Source organism: Podarcis filfolensis (genome assembly GCF_964270895.1).
Source record: "Podarcis filfolensis genome assembly, chromosome: 2".
In the NCBI taxonomy this organism is placed as follows: Eukaryota; Metazoa; Chordata; class Lepidosauria; order Squamata; family Lacertidae; genus Podarcis; species Podarcis filfolensis.
The window spans coordinates 55,839,121-55,854,982 of NC_139605.1; the positions used below are offsets into that span (position 1 = coordinate 55,839,121).

Below are 15,862 nucleotides of genomic sequence, written 5' to 3' on the forward strand. Positions count from 1 at the left end.
CACTGATTATCTAGTAGGGGCTAACTTTGCGTACAACCTGTTGCATCTGTAAGTGGGTTGTCACCAGCAAGCCTTGGAATTCATTGCTTGGAATTCATGTACTGTTTATTTCCCTGCTATAGGAGAGCCAGTGGGTGCCATGTTGTGTATAGGTGGCTTATAAGGCTTAATAAATATTAATATTTGAGTTGCTAGATGGCTTACGCTGCTCTTGATGGTGAATGGAAAAGGAGTCACCCCAGCCTGTGATGCTCCTTTTGGCTTGTATTCTATCTCCCTTGGGAACAATGTACTTTCATTAGAAGTCCCAGGGCATAGTCTGAAGGCACATGATGCAGTAGCCTTTGCTGAAGCCAAGCAGGTATTATCTGGTCAATACTTAGATGGAAGACTGGCTGCCTGAGAGCCATATGTATACCATCTTGATTTCAGTGGAAGAAAGGCAGGGTTTAAATAAGTCAGACCTACCTTTAAAACATCTCTCACTACCTTGGCAGCAAATATCAGACCAGGCTTGGATGATTGCAGATAACATTGTGGTGGCACTTTGTACTGATGGTAGTGGTGGTGCTTGGAAGCTGTGGCAGTATCAAAAGGAATTTTCTTAAAAGTGAGCCTTGTCTAGAGTTCCCTGCCTTTGTGCTCTTCATCTTTCTGCATTTGCCCATATAATTCAGATTTCTGGCCCCAGGTCTTGCTGCTGCAGCTGTGCAAAAAGCTCTGGCAGTGACCTAAGTGGTTGTGGTGTATGAACAAAGAGCCTCTGATCTGGAGTCCTGCTTTCTCTGGCAGCCTCTGAAAAGGGAAGTAACCATCATATTCCTTCCTTTTGCTCTCCAGATTGGGTAGTATGTTGCCTGAGCCTTCTCAATGTCTGCTGTCTCTGGCAGTCTCCTTGCCTTATGATCCAAGAGCTTGCCAAATCCCTTGAAGCGTCTCAAGCTTTAGAACTTGATGTTCATTTCAGCTTTTTTTTTTCTCCCAGAGGTTCTGTTCTCTTAATTTTGTGGCATAGGGAAACCTCACTGTTTCTGATGGGTTCCGCTTCCTTCCTCTAGGCTCATCCATGACTACCTTAGTGTGGCGCCTTTTGCTGACTACCTTGACAGCATCTACTTCAACCGCTTCCTGCAATGGAAATATCTGGAAAGGTAAACCTCCACTTTGCTATGGGGTCAGAGATAAGTGTAGCTTTGCTTTTCAACCTAATACCCTTTTGCACATTGTAAAGAACACATTTCATGCCCTTGATACCTTCACTGATAAGTGAAAGAGAAAATGCTAGCCGGTGACTCCTGGTCATATAGTGAGAACAAGTCCTCTTCAAGATCAGTTTTTGCTTTTCATTTTGTCAGCCTTGAAACTTGCTGACCATGTAGTCTTAATCATGCTGTATTCTAGTTTGTCAAGCTTGTGTGTATGCTATGCCTTGCATAAACTGCAGAACAACGGGCTGAATCCAGCACTTTCCATGTGTGAGTGAAACATGTATGCTTGTGTAGTGAGACTTCACTTTCCTCTGCTCTTTCTTGACTCCTCTCCTTTGCAGGCCCCCAGAATCTGCTCCAGAGGGATGGCAGAAGTCTGCTCACACCACGTTGGATTCTGCCCAAAAGCAGTTTTACACTGAGTGCATGGGGGAACAGGATAACCATTTTACTGTTTTTAGTGGACTACTTTCAGTTCATTCTCGTTTCCTCTGTTCTCTTCTTAGGCGGCATGTGACCAAGAACACTTTCCGCCAGTATCGCGTACTAGGAAAGGGAGGCTTTGGAGAGGTATGTAGTCTGAGCAATGCAGAGAAGGTAGCCCCACGTCTGCTTTCAAGAATCTATAGAGCATGGCATATTTTTCTCTCACAGAATGAGTCCTATATGAAGGGACTCTTGGTCACCTAAGATGCTGATATCTAGAAATATTAGCTGAATGTTGGGTGGCATGTTGCTGACTGCTGTGTTAAGTATCTTTTATGCTCCTAAGTTTTACATCCAGCACTTCACAAGCAGGAGAATACTAGGTGTGACTTGGAAGTGATTCAATAGGACTGAGTCCTTCAACCATTCATTTTGGATTTGATTCTGAGCTCTGAGTTTGTCACCTTCTTGTTACAGCAACATGACTGTGAACCAATTTTTCCAGTGAAAGTTGGGGCTTTCATGGTGTGCCACAATAAACCATTTACTTAATCTCTATGGTACCACATCACTTTTGCTTTCAGTATCTCAAAGTGAGAGTAATGATTTCAGGATCCAATAACCCCCTTATCAGAACTTATATACTCCAAAAGTTACCTGCCCTATTGTCATTTATTTGTTTTTTTTCTTCCCTCAAGGTGTGTGCTTGCCAGGTGCGGGCCACTGGGAAGATGTACGCCTGCAAGAAGCTTGAGAAAAAGCGGATAAAAAAGCGGAAGGGGGAAGCCATGGCCTTGAATGAGAAGCAAATACTGGAGAAAGTGAACAGTAGGTTTGTAGTAAGTACATAGGAACTGCTTTACTTCTGCACTGAGGCTGAGACAGAACGTGGCCATGTCTTTGACTCTCTCACCCTGGTGAAGCAATCTTGACTAATTCAGGAGAGGACTGCAATATGTGGAATCTTATCCAGATGGCAAGAAAAGCATAAGGCTGTTGGACTTACATTTCTGGGCCATAAGTCTGCATTACTACATTTGCAGACTAGGATCTGGCTGTATGGAGATCCCTTTAGTAATAACCAGCTCATGCAGGTTCTTCACTTACCAGGGATGTTGTGGGGAAGATACAGGGAATCATTCTTTTTCATACAATATTATGCAGAAAACTTTCTCTCCCTTTTAAACTTTAATGCATGAGCACAAAGGTGCCATAGCTGCTTTTCCATGGCTTTGTCTCACACTGCCACTGCAACACTTGAAAATTATGGTCATTTGAGCAGGGCCAGTTTTGTGGGCCTTTCCCACTCAGTTGTCTGTCTCTTTTAGCCAGGCAACTATCAGGAGGGAGGAACCTACACAGTTGGCTTTGCTCACATAATGCTGGGCTGTCAAAATATTGTTATTGTATGGCATGAAACAATGGGAAACCCGTCTATGAAAGGATTGTGATGATATAATTAAAGTATATTACTCTGGGGTCTGGCTGCATTTGTCTGTCTCACTGAAGGGGACGAGAGTAATAAGGGAATAGTGCTTCATTTAGTGCATTTCCCCCCAGCCTGGTAGCCTCCATATTTTTTCAACTACAACTCCCATCAGCTCTTTGCTAATCAGGAATGCTGGGAATTATAGCCCAAAATATTTGAAGGGTGCTGAGTCAGGGAAGGCTGCTCCAATGGCTGAAAAGTGCCCTGGCATCAGTTGTAGCTCTGCCATTCTTTGTTCTCTCCATCTGCAACTCACTATCATGTCGAGTCCCATCGCTATTAACCCTGCTCCCTCCATACTTTTCAGCTCCTCCTCATCTCTTACCCAAAAAGCTTCATGCAAAGTTAACTCTTCCTGTACAGGATACAGAAATTATCCTGCATCTTGCTTTGAGCATCTATTTTGTTGTGTATATCTGGTGCAGAATTGTGCCAGTTGTGTGTAGGTGCTATGCTGTGCGAGGCTGCTCTGCTTTTCTAGTGGTTGACTTGGCTTGCTTGTGTTGTAGGTGAGTCTGGCCTATGCATATGAAACAAAAGATGCCTTGTGCTTGGTCCTGACTCTCATGAACGGAGGGGACCTGAAGTTCCACATTTACCACATGGGAGAAGCGGGTTTTGAGGAGCCACGGGCTGTTTTCTACGCTGCTGAAATCTGCTGTGGCTTGGAAGACCTCCACCATGAAAGGATAGTGTACAGGTGAGAACAGTCTTTTCTCCCAGGTGTAGCTGGGGTTCACACTGGGGTTTTATGCTAACAAGGATTTGTGCAGTATCTTAAGCACTGCTACTATATTGTAAAAACAGTTGTTCAGAATTTAGCAAGGAAACCTGAGGCAGGACTAGTTTCCCAGAACTCACCAGCACAGGTTTTCATTCTCCTTCCAAGCTGAGAATCCAAAACATATCAGACTCTCATTAATGCCCAAGTGGAAGAAAGAAGGGGGGGGGAATTGTACTGGGAAAGTGGCCCTGCCTCACAAATTTCCCATATGTGAAAGGTATGTCTATATAGTTCATATTTTCCTGTGATATTGGCATCACTAATTCTTGCTTATGTTTTATGGTGCTTCTCCTCTGCTAGTCCTGGAGAAGCAACCCATTGAGGTTTATGTCTTACACAATCTATTTTCCTCCATCAGGGACCTGAAGCCAGAAAATATATTGTTGGATGACCATGGTGAGTAAATGTCTGTTTAAACACTATGGCTTCACTGCTACCTGCAGTTTTTATATCATATTTTGTTCTGGGTTGAGGGAAATCTGCAAACTGCACACTTGCATGACTCACTTTCCTTTGATAAGGTCACATCCGCATTTCTGACCTGGGCCTCGCAGTTTATGTTCCGGAGGGACAGACGATAAAAGGTCGGGTGGGAACAGTTGGCTACATGGGTGAGTATGCAAGAAATGCCCTGTTGAATTGACTGGGGTCAACATGGAGACCATGAAATGCAGCAGCCAAGGACACTGGGTAAAAGCAATATCTTGTCAAAGTTTGCAGTTCAGAATAGTGGTGGGTGCTATTGTAGTATGTTGGAAATCCAGTGAAACTTAAACCCTAAGTTTGACATTCTGGTAAGATACTAATCTCCTAAGAAGTTAAATTATCAGTTAAATCTTTAAATTTGACTCAGAAAGTGCATTTGTCTTCATTGCTGTGTAATCCATTTCACTGCTTCTATTTTGGCAATACCTTACTTGATCCTAAGCATTCCTTCTCTTCAATTACATTTCGGCCCTAAGTTTTGTAGGAAATTAGATGGAGGTGAATTAATTCTTTTTACAGTGGTTATAAAACAAACAAGCTCCTATTGTTTCTGCAAAGCTGTAATTTTGTACGCTTTGGGACATTTTCCTGGTGTCCAAAGAGCAGCAGTCTAGATAACAAAATTGTGCAAGAATTGGCACCCCTTTCGAGGTGTCAGAACAAGGATGCTTTGGATTGGGTAGAACTGGCAAAGCAAGTAGAGTTCAGTGTTGCTGTTGACTTGTGGTGCCATGTTCTGTACAAATTCTTTCCTCTTACTGCAAGCCAAAAACCTGGTGGTGGTTAAAGTACAGTATTGGTGTGGTGCCAGTTAGCCTACGTTCACTTAATTAGTATATCTTGGTAGATGTCCTACAGACATTGACTCTTCCTTGCATTGTTTGGCTGGAGGGGGGAAAAGGACAGTATTTGAGACATTGTTGGGCAGTGTGGAAGGATGAAGGGAGGAATTAAACATCATGCTCTGTTGAACTTTCCATCTGCACAACATTTTAAGTTTGCCAGATGGAACAACCTCCTCTGTTCTGGGGGTTCTCCCATCTCCTCCCACCAAGTTTGAACAGTGCCTGGGCAGGGACAAAACTAGGCTTTATTTCACCCAGGTCAAAGACCCAGTTTGGCACACCCACATGCATGTGTGTGTGTGTGTGTGTGCGCGCGCGCACACACACACACACACACACACACTGGAAGCCTCAGTGGTGCCTCTCTGGAGGCTTCACCTGGGGCAAAAACCTGGCTAGCCGCCGCCACCACGCCATAGCTACATCTCTGGATTTTTTTGGGGGGGGGCACTTTCACCCAGTGGAAGACCTTGCACAGGGCTTCTGCTTATGGGGAATCATTAGGTGAATCCTGCCAAAGACTAAAGTATATTACAAAGGTGTACATGATGAGATGGCTCCTCTTTGTGGCACATCACTGAACCCTGGCTTGGGGACTGTGTTAAGCATTCCCTTTCCTGCCTCCTGCTGCTTCTTAAAGCAGTTGCAAGTACTGTACTTTACACTGCCACTACATTAAACATGAGATTGCACTTGGCAGCACAAGCATAAGTCTGACCAGTTCTATTGAGCTCATAGCTAGCTGCCTGAACGTTGGTCCACCTAGCTCAATATTATCTATGTTGACGGGCAGTGGCTCACTAGAGTTAGATTTTTCCAGCTGTACTTGGAGATACTAGGATCTGAATCTGGGACCTGTTGTGTGTAAATCGTGTTCGAGCTACAAACTTTCCCTTAACACTCAGCGCCATGCATTTGAAGAATATCCACAGGCCTGTTCAAATGGTTCTTACTTTTGCAGCTCCTGAAGTTGTGAAGAATGAGCGGTACACATTCAGCCCTGACTGGTGGGCCTTAGGATGCTTGCTATATGAGATGATTGAGGGCCAGTCTCCATTTCAGCAGCGCAGGAAGAAGATTAAGCGCGAAGAAGTAGAACGCCTGGTGAAGGATGTGCAGGAAGAGTACTCTGAGAAATTCTCACCTGCTTCCCGTTCTCTCTGTTCCATGGTACATATATTGTCTCATCCTTAAGCTAGTTACATTTAAAAGGGGTGCCTGCTCACCTCTAAGTGGGCTCTGGGTACGTTGAGAAAGCTGTACCTGCTCACTGGAAACTAACTTCAGAGTAGTGCAGTACACCATAACTTTTGTTTTGCTACTAGATCTCATTTTGTGTGCATGACTTCTCCAGAGCCAGGTGCAGCCAGGAAATCAAGGCAGTGAACCTTTGTGAAATGAACAAAAATTGTAAAAATACTTCAGGGCAGTTGTAGCTTGGTAGCAGTTTAGTGTCAGACTCAGAAAACATAATCTCATCTGTACTCACTAGTTCTTCATTCCTCTTCAACCTGGCTCCTGGAACATTTGTATTTTCAATAAGAGTAGGGTATGGTGCAGTATGGCCTAGCTGCAACTGTGACATGAATCTAGATCCCTTCCTAGATTGCCTACCTACCTGGCATCAAGCAGTTTAATATTTTAAGCTTTTCCTTGTCCCATCCTGTTAATTTATTCTCTCAGTTGGCTTACTGGAGCTTAAGCAATTGAAGGAAACCTCAATCATAACCAGTGCAGAGGGTTTCATTCAAGCAGGAGGTCTCTGAAGTGTCAGTTACCCATTAAATACACATCAATAGTTTCAAAAATCCCTTCTCGTTTTTGAGTAAATGTAAAAAGATTGGTAGAAGAACTAAGGGTCGGGTATGAAATCATGTGAGTGCTGTGTCCCAGTCATCAATCTTGTTGCATACATAACAGTCTCAGATGTTTGGAAGAATTAGCAAGCCTTATTTACTTCTTTCGTCCACACTATAACTCACTTTACATAGCTAAGAATTTTTGCGTCTTGCAAGAGGCTTGAATAAGCAATGGTTGGGAGGGAGGTTGCTTGCTCATGTAAGAAACTTTTATGTCCTTCAATATGCAGATTGATGTTTAAAATAATGCATGCTTCCTGTGATTATCCAGGATACCCTAGAATGCAACTATTGGACTAGACCCTTCCCCTCCAGCGGCCTTCTTTTGTCTATCAGTGTACAAGATACATTCATTCTGTATTGTAACTTCTGTGGATTGTTGTCTTAAAGCCATAGGATTTCTGACTGGCTAGTGGAAGACGGGGTATAAGTCTCAGCAATAAAGCAACAGGGATCCTTCTTGCTGTTTACTGCCTTTGAAAGGGCTGAGAACCCTGAGCAAATAAGGGCATAATATTAAAACAAATCCTCCCAGATTATTTTGATGTCTTTTTACTTTAGAGTTGTCATATGTGGGGATTTAGAAGGCCATTTTATTCAGTTATTCATAACCAGTAACTTAAGCTGTGTTTCGGGTTCAGTTGAAAAGAACCCCATTCTACCAATAATGGTTCAAGTTCTGTTCCAGAATATTGTTCAGAAATAACATTTTAAGCAATTTTCAGCTTAGGTCTGTTGCCCTTTGTAGCTAAAGCCTTCTGGCAGTACAGAGGCTTTGGTGTGACACCCTGTGCTATGTTACAGCTCCTGTGTAAAGACCCACTGGAACGGCTGGGATGTCGAGGTGCTGGTGCTCAGGAAGTGAAAGAGCACCCTCTCTTTAAACACTTGAATTTCAAGCGGTTGGAAGCAGGGATGCTCGACCCACCATTCAAACCCGATGTGAGTTCAGAATGCATGTGTGTAGCAGCGCCTTCCTCGTACCATCTGTTGGTTGTGTTCAGGTGTAGCCCTTACATTGCGCTCCTTTTTCTGCATTCTTCTTAGCCCCAGGCTATTTATTGCAAGGATGTATTGGACATTGAACAATTCTCTACAGTCAAGGGGGTAGAGCTGGAGCCCACCGACCATGACTTCTACCATAAGTTTGCAACAGGAAGCGTCCCTATTCCCTGGCAGAATGAGGTAGGTGCTCTTCTACTCTTCAGGAGAATTTCTGCTTCTGATGGGAAGACACGCTGAGTCATCTGCACTTGGGGGTGGGGTGCAAAGCTGTTCCATAACTGACTGGCTGAGGTATTGTATAAGTAGCTAATTTGGGACAAGTGTCATGGAGACACCCTGTCAATGAGGACCTGAGAAGGGAAGACCAATAGTGAGCTCGTCATCTTTTTATTCTCCCCTAGATGATAGACACAGAGTGTTTCAAAGAGCTGAATGTTTTTGGTTCAGATGGAGCCATACCGCCTGATCTGGACTGGAAGGGACAGCAACCCATCCAGCCCAAAAAGGGTCTCCTCCAACGTCTCTTCAGCAGACAGGTAACTTGCCTGAAATGTGGGAAGCAGGTTTGTCTTGACATGGGGATCAGAAACCAGTTCTGGAATGCTCTCTGCCCTCTTTTTGCACTGCACAGGGCTGGCCAATCCATGGGGCAAAATGAAGGAATTGTATCAGGAAGCATTGTCTGATAATGGGGCAGTAAATGAGTGCCTCCTGCTTGCTTCATCTGCCCTTCTTTCTCTGCCCCCACTTCCCAGGCTTCCCATGTTTTGCTGTTCCTTACATGGTGGCAGCCTGCTCAACGTCTCCCTCCTCTGCCTTGCATTTAGGAAGGGTAGGGGAGTCCTTCCTCCGAGCAACCCAGGAGAGTGCCTGCACCACGGCCACTTTCCTGGGGTGGTCTTTTAACATTATTTAAAAGTTTAAGTGCAGCAGTGGTATAGGGACTTTCCTATGCCACCTCTCTCAGTATATCTTGCTCTAAGGAAGGACCTCCTTGTTTTCCTGAGGCAGAGAGGAGGGGGAGGCATGCTGCTGCTGCTGCATTAGCACCAGCAAAACATTAAAAGAGAGAGAAGAGGAAAGAGGTGGCGGAGGAGGGGTGAAGGTGTGAGAGGAGAGGGTAGCAGCTTTCCTCACGTCCTAGCACCACTGATCTTTCTGTATCTATACACCTCATCTATACACCTCAGACCCATTAGCAGGCCAGCTGCTGTAGTGGCACTCGAGCTCAGCTAGTTCAGTTTACTAACATAAGCTCCATAAACTATCCAGATGTGACTTCCCACTTCCAGAGCAAATTTCTTTCTGAATAACCGGAAGGACGTCTTGGGGTTTGGTACCCAAGAGGCCCTAGCTTTGTATGTGTGATACTTAACATGGATTTGTGGGTGGCTGAAAGCATAGTGTAATAATTCTTGGCTTTAGATAGCCTTGCTGCTTTTGGCTCTGGACAAATAGTTGGAAAGCAATGTAGTCCCCCATGTACCCAAATGCCTCTTGTCATGGCCAGTCCAGCCTGGCTGTTTCCCATCCCAAAACTTCTAAGACAGCTGTGGGAGAGAAACACATGATAAAGTGTCATTTGTTCTTCTCAGAAACTAGTCCCTCAACCCGCTTATGTCTTCATGATTTAGAAATATAGCTTCTTGCACAGCACATGTGTTTGCGGTGCTTTTTGCTTAGAAAAAAGTGTTCGCTCCCAGTGCTAGGAGCCTGACCTTATTGTGGTGTGTTGTGTGAATGAGAGCCCATTTGAATTGGCATCTTCCCTCCTTTCTGTGGGCTCATCATTTTCCAGTATCCCTCACCTTGGCAGTTCCTCTGGGTCTTGCTCTGGCTGCTCAGTTTGGTGGTAGTTATCCCTGTAGGCCGGGAGAGGCCTTAGGAGAGGGCATGGCTATTTCTGGCCGGGCTCTCACAGCATGTTTTCTCTTTCCAGAGGTGAGCAACCTCTTCTCTGCTGCTCTGCTCAGGAAAATGACTACCTGGTGCCCCAAACTCCCCTGGCGGACATGACAAGACAAGGGGATGAGGACTCTACCTCTTCAGTGCCTCCCTCTCTTTCCCCCTCTCCCCCCTCTCCAAAATATGCTGTTTGTTCATTAATAGTTCTTCAAGCCACTAATCCTGCTTCCTGCAAAGCATCATGAATGTCTTCCCTTGTTCCCTTGCCATGGAAGCAGCTGGATTATTATTTAAACATCCCTTTTCTCCAGCTCCCATGCCTTCTTTATGTGGCCTTGCTATTAAGAATGGACATTTTCTCTCTCTCCCTCATGTACCCAAGAACCCCACACACTTTTTGAGAGCTTGCTGATGTTCTAGACATGTCCTCTTTCTACAGTTAGGCCATGCTCCTATCTTATTGCAGTTGTTCCATTGAAGTAATGGTTCATCTTTCTGTGTTTATCTGTTTCCTGCTGTGGTTTTACTAGGCCTACGTAAGACCCCACTGTTGTCCTGGGCTCACTAACATAGAATAATTTCCGTTCCTGCTTCTGTACTTGGCCATGGCCAAGTACAATTAGATTCCTCACAGCCCATAAATAGGCATTGAAAGGGTATGGAAAAGGCACAGTCTGGTTGTGGATAAGGGAGTGTGGTAGGAGGTCCAGCATGATATTCTCTCTCTCCCTCTCTAGTCCTGCAGGTTGGCTGCCAGAGAGCACTGACTGCAAGCAGCTCCACCAGCAGATTTGGTTTTGGTGCTGAGCCCCAAAGTTCTTTTCTAAGCAGTGGTTTCTTTTTCTGTGGGGACTGGGAATAGAATCCTGTGGCATGTCTGCGTGTTGAATAATAACTGTACTCACTCTGTGCTTGCTGTGTGCTCTCCCTTTTCCCCTTGCTTTTCCCCACCCTTCCCTCCTTCTCCTCCTGCCGCCTCCTCCTCCCTTCATTCTCCAGGACTGTTGTGGGAACTGCAGTGAAAGTGAAGAGGAACCCACTCGCCTATAGGTCCCGCCAACCTATTATTTCTATGAGCCTGGCCAAGCAGCGAGCTGACTCAACAAAAGAGATGGTACTGGCTTAGCACTGGCTTGGCTTACAACCCAGCGCACATGCTAGCTGTATGAGTGTGGGATCATCGTTTCAGGGTGGCAGCAGACTCCACCCTACAGAGGAAATGCTCCAGGACGGGGGAAAGTAGACACCTCTGCAAAGGTCTTCAGTGTACTGCCGAGGGATCATCCTGCCACACCTTTTCCATAGCGGAGAGATGATGGCAGGAACTAGTGAAACATTCCAGGGCTGGCCCTGATCCTGGCCTTTGGCCTCCCATCTGCTCACCTGCTGGAGTTTGTTTTATATATTTATATTGATTATATCTATGAATGTATGTATATAGCATATGTACATTTTTAATTGTTGGGGATGGAGGTCCTTCTGTATCTCTCTCTCTTCCTTACCTCAGCGTCCTTGCTTCACCCTCGTGAACACTGTGCACCAGTAACTTCTAAGAAACAAGTAAGCAGCTCTGTTCCCCAAGCAATGGATCCTTTTAATGTTCCCTGTGGAATATTCACCAATCTGTTCTGCTGGTGAAAATGGGTAGAAGGAGAAGCTCAGGAATGGCAGCTGCAATGCAAGAGCAGCCTCCACTGGCATATCTAGTCTGCAGAGACACAATTGGGATAACCTGTGTGTGTCCAGGACTTCCCCCAGATGACTTGCCTTGTTCCCATAATGCACAATGAGAGTGATGGAGAGATGCTAAGGCTTGTAGACATGTCAAGATAATACCTGCAGGTTTTTCTGAGATGACAGGCTGTGGGTTTTTGGTTGGTTTGTTTTTAACATGGCTTAATTGAAGTAAGGAAGTTTTCAAACACTAGAGTAGCATTACAGTTGACTCTCAACTTACACAGGGGTTTCATTCCAGGGATATTGCATAAAGCCAAAATAATGTATAATCAAAACAACCCTTTAAAAACAGTAAAAGGCATGTCCCAGCACTCTCCAACCACCTCTACATTCTATCTGAAGGCTGCACACACTCTCCCAAGGTTGCTACAGACTCTCCCCCCACCTCCAAACAATCTCCCAGGGTGGGTGCAATGGTTGGTGGGATTGCCAATGTTTCCTCTCCACCATCTTCTGACATTTATCCCTGCTGCCCCCTTTTCTTTGGCCAAGCACATAAAGCTGTGATCACACAAGTTAAATGGAAGCTGGTGGCAGCATCCTGGTTTCTAGCTTTAATTTCTTTCTTGAAACTCCAATAAGGCCAGTATGAGTTGACAAGGAAAGCTGGGGAGGGTTTGTCATTTACCTTGGGAACCTATAAAAGTTGAGTCTGCATTTTTATTTTATTTTATTTTCTGGACCACTGTGCCCTATTTTTCTCCCCCAAGAAATGATGTGATTCTGTTGTTTGTCCTAGTAATGTTTTCTAAAGAGTTCACCTGCCAACTCTGCCAATGTGGGAGCATGCATGGATTCGAGCCTAGAATCTTGAGCCCTCTGCACTTTTTTCAAAGGGTTAAACTTCTTGAAAAGTGAGAGGTTTCTAATAAAACCTCCTGGTGTCTTCATTTTTAATGTAAAGCAGGTGCTAGTTCTCTGAATTTGGAACAGCAGCATTGAAAGTGTAGGGTTCACCCTTTTCCCTTGCACAATTTTCCTAATCACATCGCACCTCAAAGCTTCTTGTTAGCAGCTTTGTCCAGGTAAAGCTTGGCTCTTTTGGTGAAGAGCTCAGAAAACATTAGGAGATTCAAGTGTAGATGTTTTCTGTCTGGTGTAACTAGGCTGAAAGTCCTAGTCATCTTTCTCCATAGGAATCTCTTCTACAGTCTTCCATGGCTGGGAGCCCAAGGCACCCACAGAGCTGCATTTGTGCCTTCATGAAGCTCTGATAAGTAGACCTATTTATTGCCTGGACTAAAGATTTCCAATCTCATATAATTCCCCTTATTCTATATCTAGTGTGCACTTCTTCAGTCTCCCAGCAGTTATTTCTAACCTGGAGAGAGAGAGAGAGAGAGAGAGAGATTGAGTGTGTGTGTGTGTGTGTGTGTGTGTGTGTGTGTGTGTGAGAGAGAGAGAGAGAGAGAGAGAGAGAGAGAGAGAGAGAGAGAGAGAGAGAGATCTGCCTTGCTCCTGGGCAGTTAACCTCATCTGCTAGTTCACCTATGGTATCTCATGCTAGTGTTGCACTGTTCTTGATAATATTGGAACTATTTTGAACTTGTTTGCTAACTGTATGTCCTGATGATTCATTGCTGTGGTACAGAAGTGGATGCAGTGAACACATTGCCAGGTGCTGGGCAGTTTCATTCTGATGCTCCTGAATGTGGAGCATCAGTCAGCATGTCCCTGAATTAGAAAAGAGCAGCTTCTCTTCATTGTTTTCTGTGTGGCAAATAGATCTTTTGTTACTGCCTTCCATCCTTGCCTGCTCTACACACTCCCACGTGCCTCTTGCAGCCTGTCAGTTAACATCCAGCTAGCAATTCAGTGAGCCTTTCTCATTCCTTTCCTTAGAAACTCCAGTTGAACGTGATACTTTATTTACAGACTTACTTCTTCATTGTGTCTTTTCCCTGTCTTCCCTATCTTTTGATTTTATTCTGCCTCTTTCAAATACTTTTGAAAAATATTTCTGATCATCTGAAAATTTGTCTGAGAATATCATTAGTCACTTCATCCCACATAGTATCTTAGAGCTGATGTACATTTGTAGACGCAACCTGAAAGGCAGAGTTTAAAAATGGAAAGTGGACTGCAACTGTAAATAGAACATGGGCAGGTTTCAGTGCAATAAATATGGATGTCAGTCCCAGTTCCAGATGTTACTGCAGGGAATCCATGTTTTTTAAACTCCTGTGCGCTGTTCACAATTGACAGGGAAACCTGTAGTTCTGTCATTTAAACTTGAGTCCTTTTAGTAATGTTTAAGCGTGACATCCCTAAGACTTGTTATAGGTACATAATGCAAAAGACTAATAAAAAGGACAGTTTCCCTTAGGTGTAAGATTATATGATTTAATAAAATCGTCGACTTATTGCCAGTAGAAAATGTCATCTTAATATTTTACATTTAATCAAATTTGGGAATATAGAATATTCCCTCCTTAACAAAAAAACACACCCCTTTCTTAAAAAAGAAATAAAACTTCATGTTCCATCAGTATTATAAATATATATTTAAGTGTAGTTATTGGTGTTAAAACACAGTGGCAAGTTTTGTGTTCTGGTTTTTGAATTGAAGTAGTGGAGAGAAAGAAATGTAAGTTTCAAGTATCTTTTCTTCATCAAATCTAGAAGAAGGAGTTAATTGTCTCCCAATTATCTGTATGGTGGTAGGTGCCTGTTAGGAAGTTACCTTGCATCAGGTCAGATTATGGTCCATCTAGACCAGTATTGTCTACTCTGATTGGCTAGTGACTTTCTTAGGTTCTCAGGCAGAGAAAGGTGTCCCTGAAATTCCCAGCACCTGCTACTCAGTTGTTTTTCATGAGACCTGCTAGATAATGGGCCTGGGACTTCCAGCATACCAATTAGAAACAGATCTTCCTTTGTTGGCAGCCTCTCTAACTAATTAGGAATCTCGCCCCCCCCCCCCGTATTTTAAATGCTTGCTTGATTAGCAGTGCAATTCTAATCATGTCTACTCAGAAGTAAGTCCTATTTAATGGAGCTTATTCCCAGGTAAGTAGGGTAAAGATTGCAGCCTAAATCAAGGCCTAGGGTAGAATTCAGGGTTGCACTATGGTGAATGTCTCATCAGTGCAAGTATTGTAGCTTGTGACACAGAACAATTCCACCTCTTGTCCTGCACACCAGTGCTGCTGTGGGGGTTCTCCCAACTCCCAAGCCAATTTTGAGGAGCATGGGAGGAGGGCAGAGGGGAAAGCCCTGTTATGCAAACCAGAACCCTCATGCAGGACTTACGCTTATGGGACTCATTAGGTGACTTTCACCTCAGTTTTATGTATAAGAACCGAGTGTTCCTCCTTTTATTCTGGCTTCAAATTCAAAACTATGGCTGTAGCAATATACTTCTAAGGTCAGGAGCATCTGAGCTCAGTTCTATGAGCACTTCAGAATTGTCCTTTGTGTCTGCCAAAACCCTGGTCTGACTTGTTGGCCTGGGTCTGTTCTCCATTCTCCCTGCCTCCTGAGGATAGGTTTCTGCCTTGACTCTTTCTTTCACCCCATCCCTGTTAAATTTTAAGTTTGTACCTTTGCTTGTTTCTCTTCTGTCTTAATGGGTCTGTGCTACAGTCTGTTAGCAATTCTTCTCTAGCCTAACTCCTGTCTGATTTGTCTTTCCATAGCAGCAGTGAACTTATGTATGAAAGATATAAAATTGTGATATTATAAAACGTATATGCTGGAGATACGCCCACTAAAAGAGTTGGAAATTGGACATGCTACTATCTACTGTCGTTGCCTAAGCAAGAGTGTTTCTGGAATTGATTGTTTTTTTAGAGGGGTGTCTCCGTCTCCCCTCACCCAATGGAAATCCAGGAATAAAAGGACCTCCTTCAAAATTACGGTTGTGTGCCCCATTCATAACTGCAATAGCACTCAGAAACATGATTTGTGAATATGGCTCAAAATGTACTATTTCAACTTTCATCCCACAGTATTTGTTGTAGAAACGCATCACCTCCAGGGGTTTCTAGTGTATATGCCATCTTAACTGAGATGTAGCTGTTATCAGGGGGTCTGATATCTTTCCTTCATCTGTAAGATATAACTTCACAGATATGTATGTGGGAAATGCACAAGAGTTCAACTGCTACATTTTATGC

At 44.0% G+C, this 15,862-nt stretch overlaps 1 protein-coding gene across 3 annotated transcripts in view; it reads left to right on the forward strand.

Moving 5' to 3' along the window:
• GRK6 (G protein-coupled receptor kinase 6) overlaps positions 1-15,601 on the forward strand; it is a 31,653-nt gene extending 16,052 nt beyond the window's left edge. For 2 of the 3 annotated variants that reach the window (XM_083603693.1, XM_083603695.1), the window contains exons 6-16: positions 1,059-1,151; positions 1,715-1,778; positions 2,333-2,473; positions 3,633-3,823; positions 4,266-4,303; positions 4,429-4,518; positions 6,200-6,408; positions 7,902-8,039; positions 8,145-8,282; positions 8,504-8,638; positions 11,007-15,601. In XM_083603693.1, the coding sequence (XP_083459819.1) occupies positions 1,059-1,151; positions 1,715-1,778; positions 2,333-2,473; positions 3,633-3,823; positions 4,266-4,303; positions 4,429-4,518; positions 6,200-6,408; positions 7,902-8,039; positions 8,145-8,282; positions 8,504-8,638; positions 11,007-11,057 (1,288 nt within the window). In that variant the 3' untranslated portion in view covers positions 11,058-15,601. Of the gene's footprint in view, positions 1-1,058; positions 1,152-1,714; positions 1,779-2,332; positions 2,474-3,632; positions 3,824-4,265; positions 4,304-4,428; positions 4,519-6,199; positions 6,409-7,901; positions 8,040-8,144; positions 8,283-8,503; positions 8,639-10,041 lie in introns of all 3 variants that reach the window. The other variant, XM_083603694.1, reaches the window with a different exon arrangement.
• The last annotated feature ends 261 nt before the right edge of the window (positions 15,602-15,862 follow it).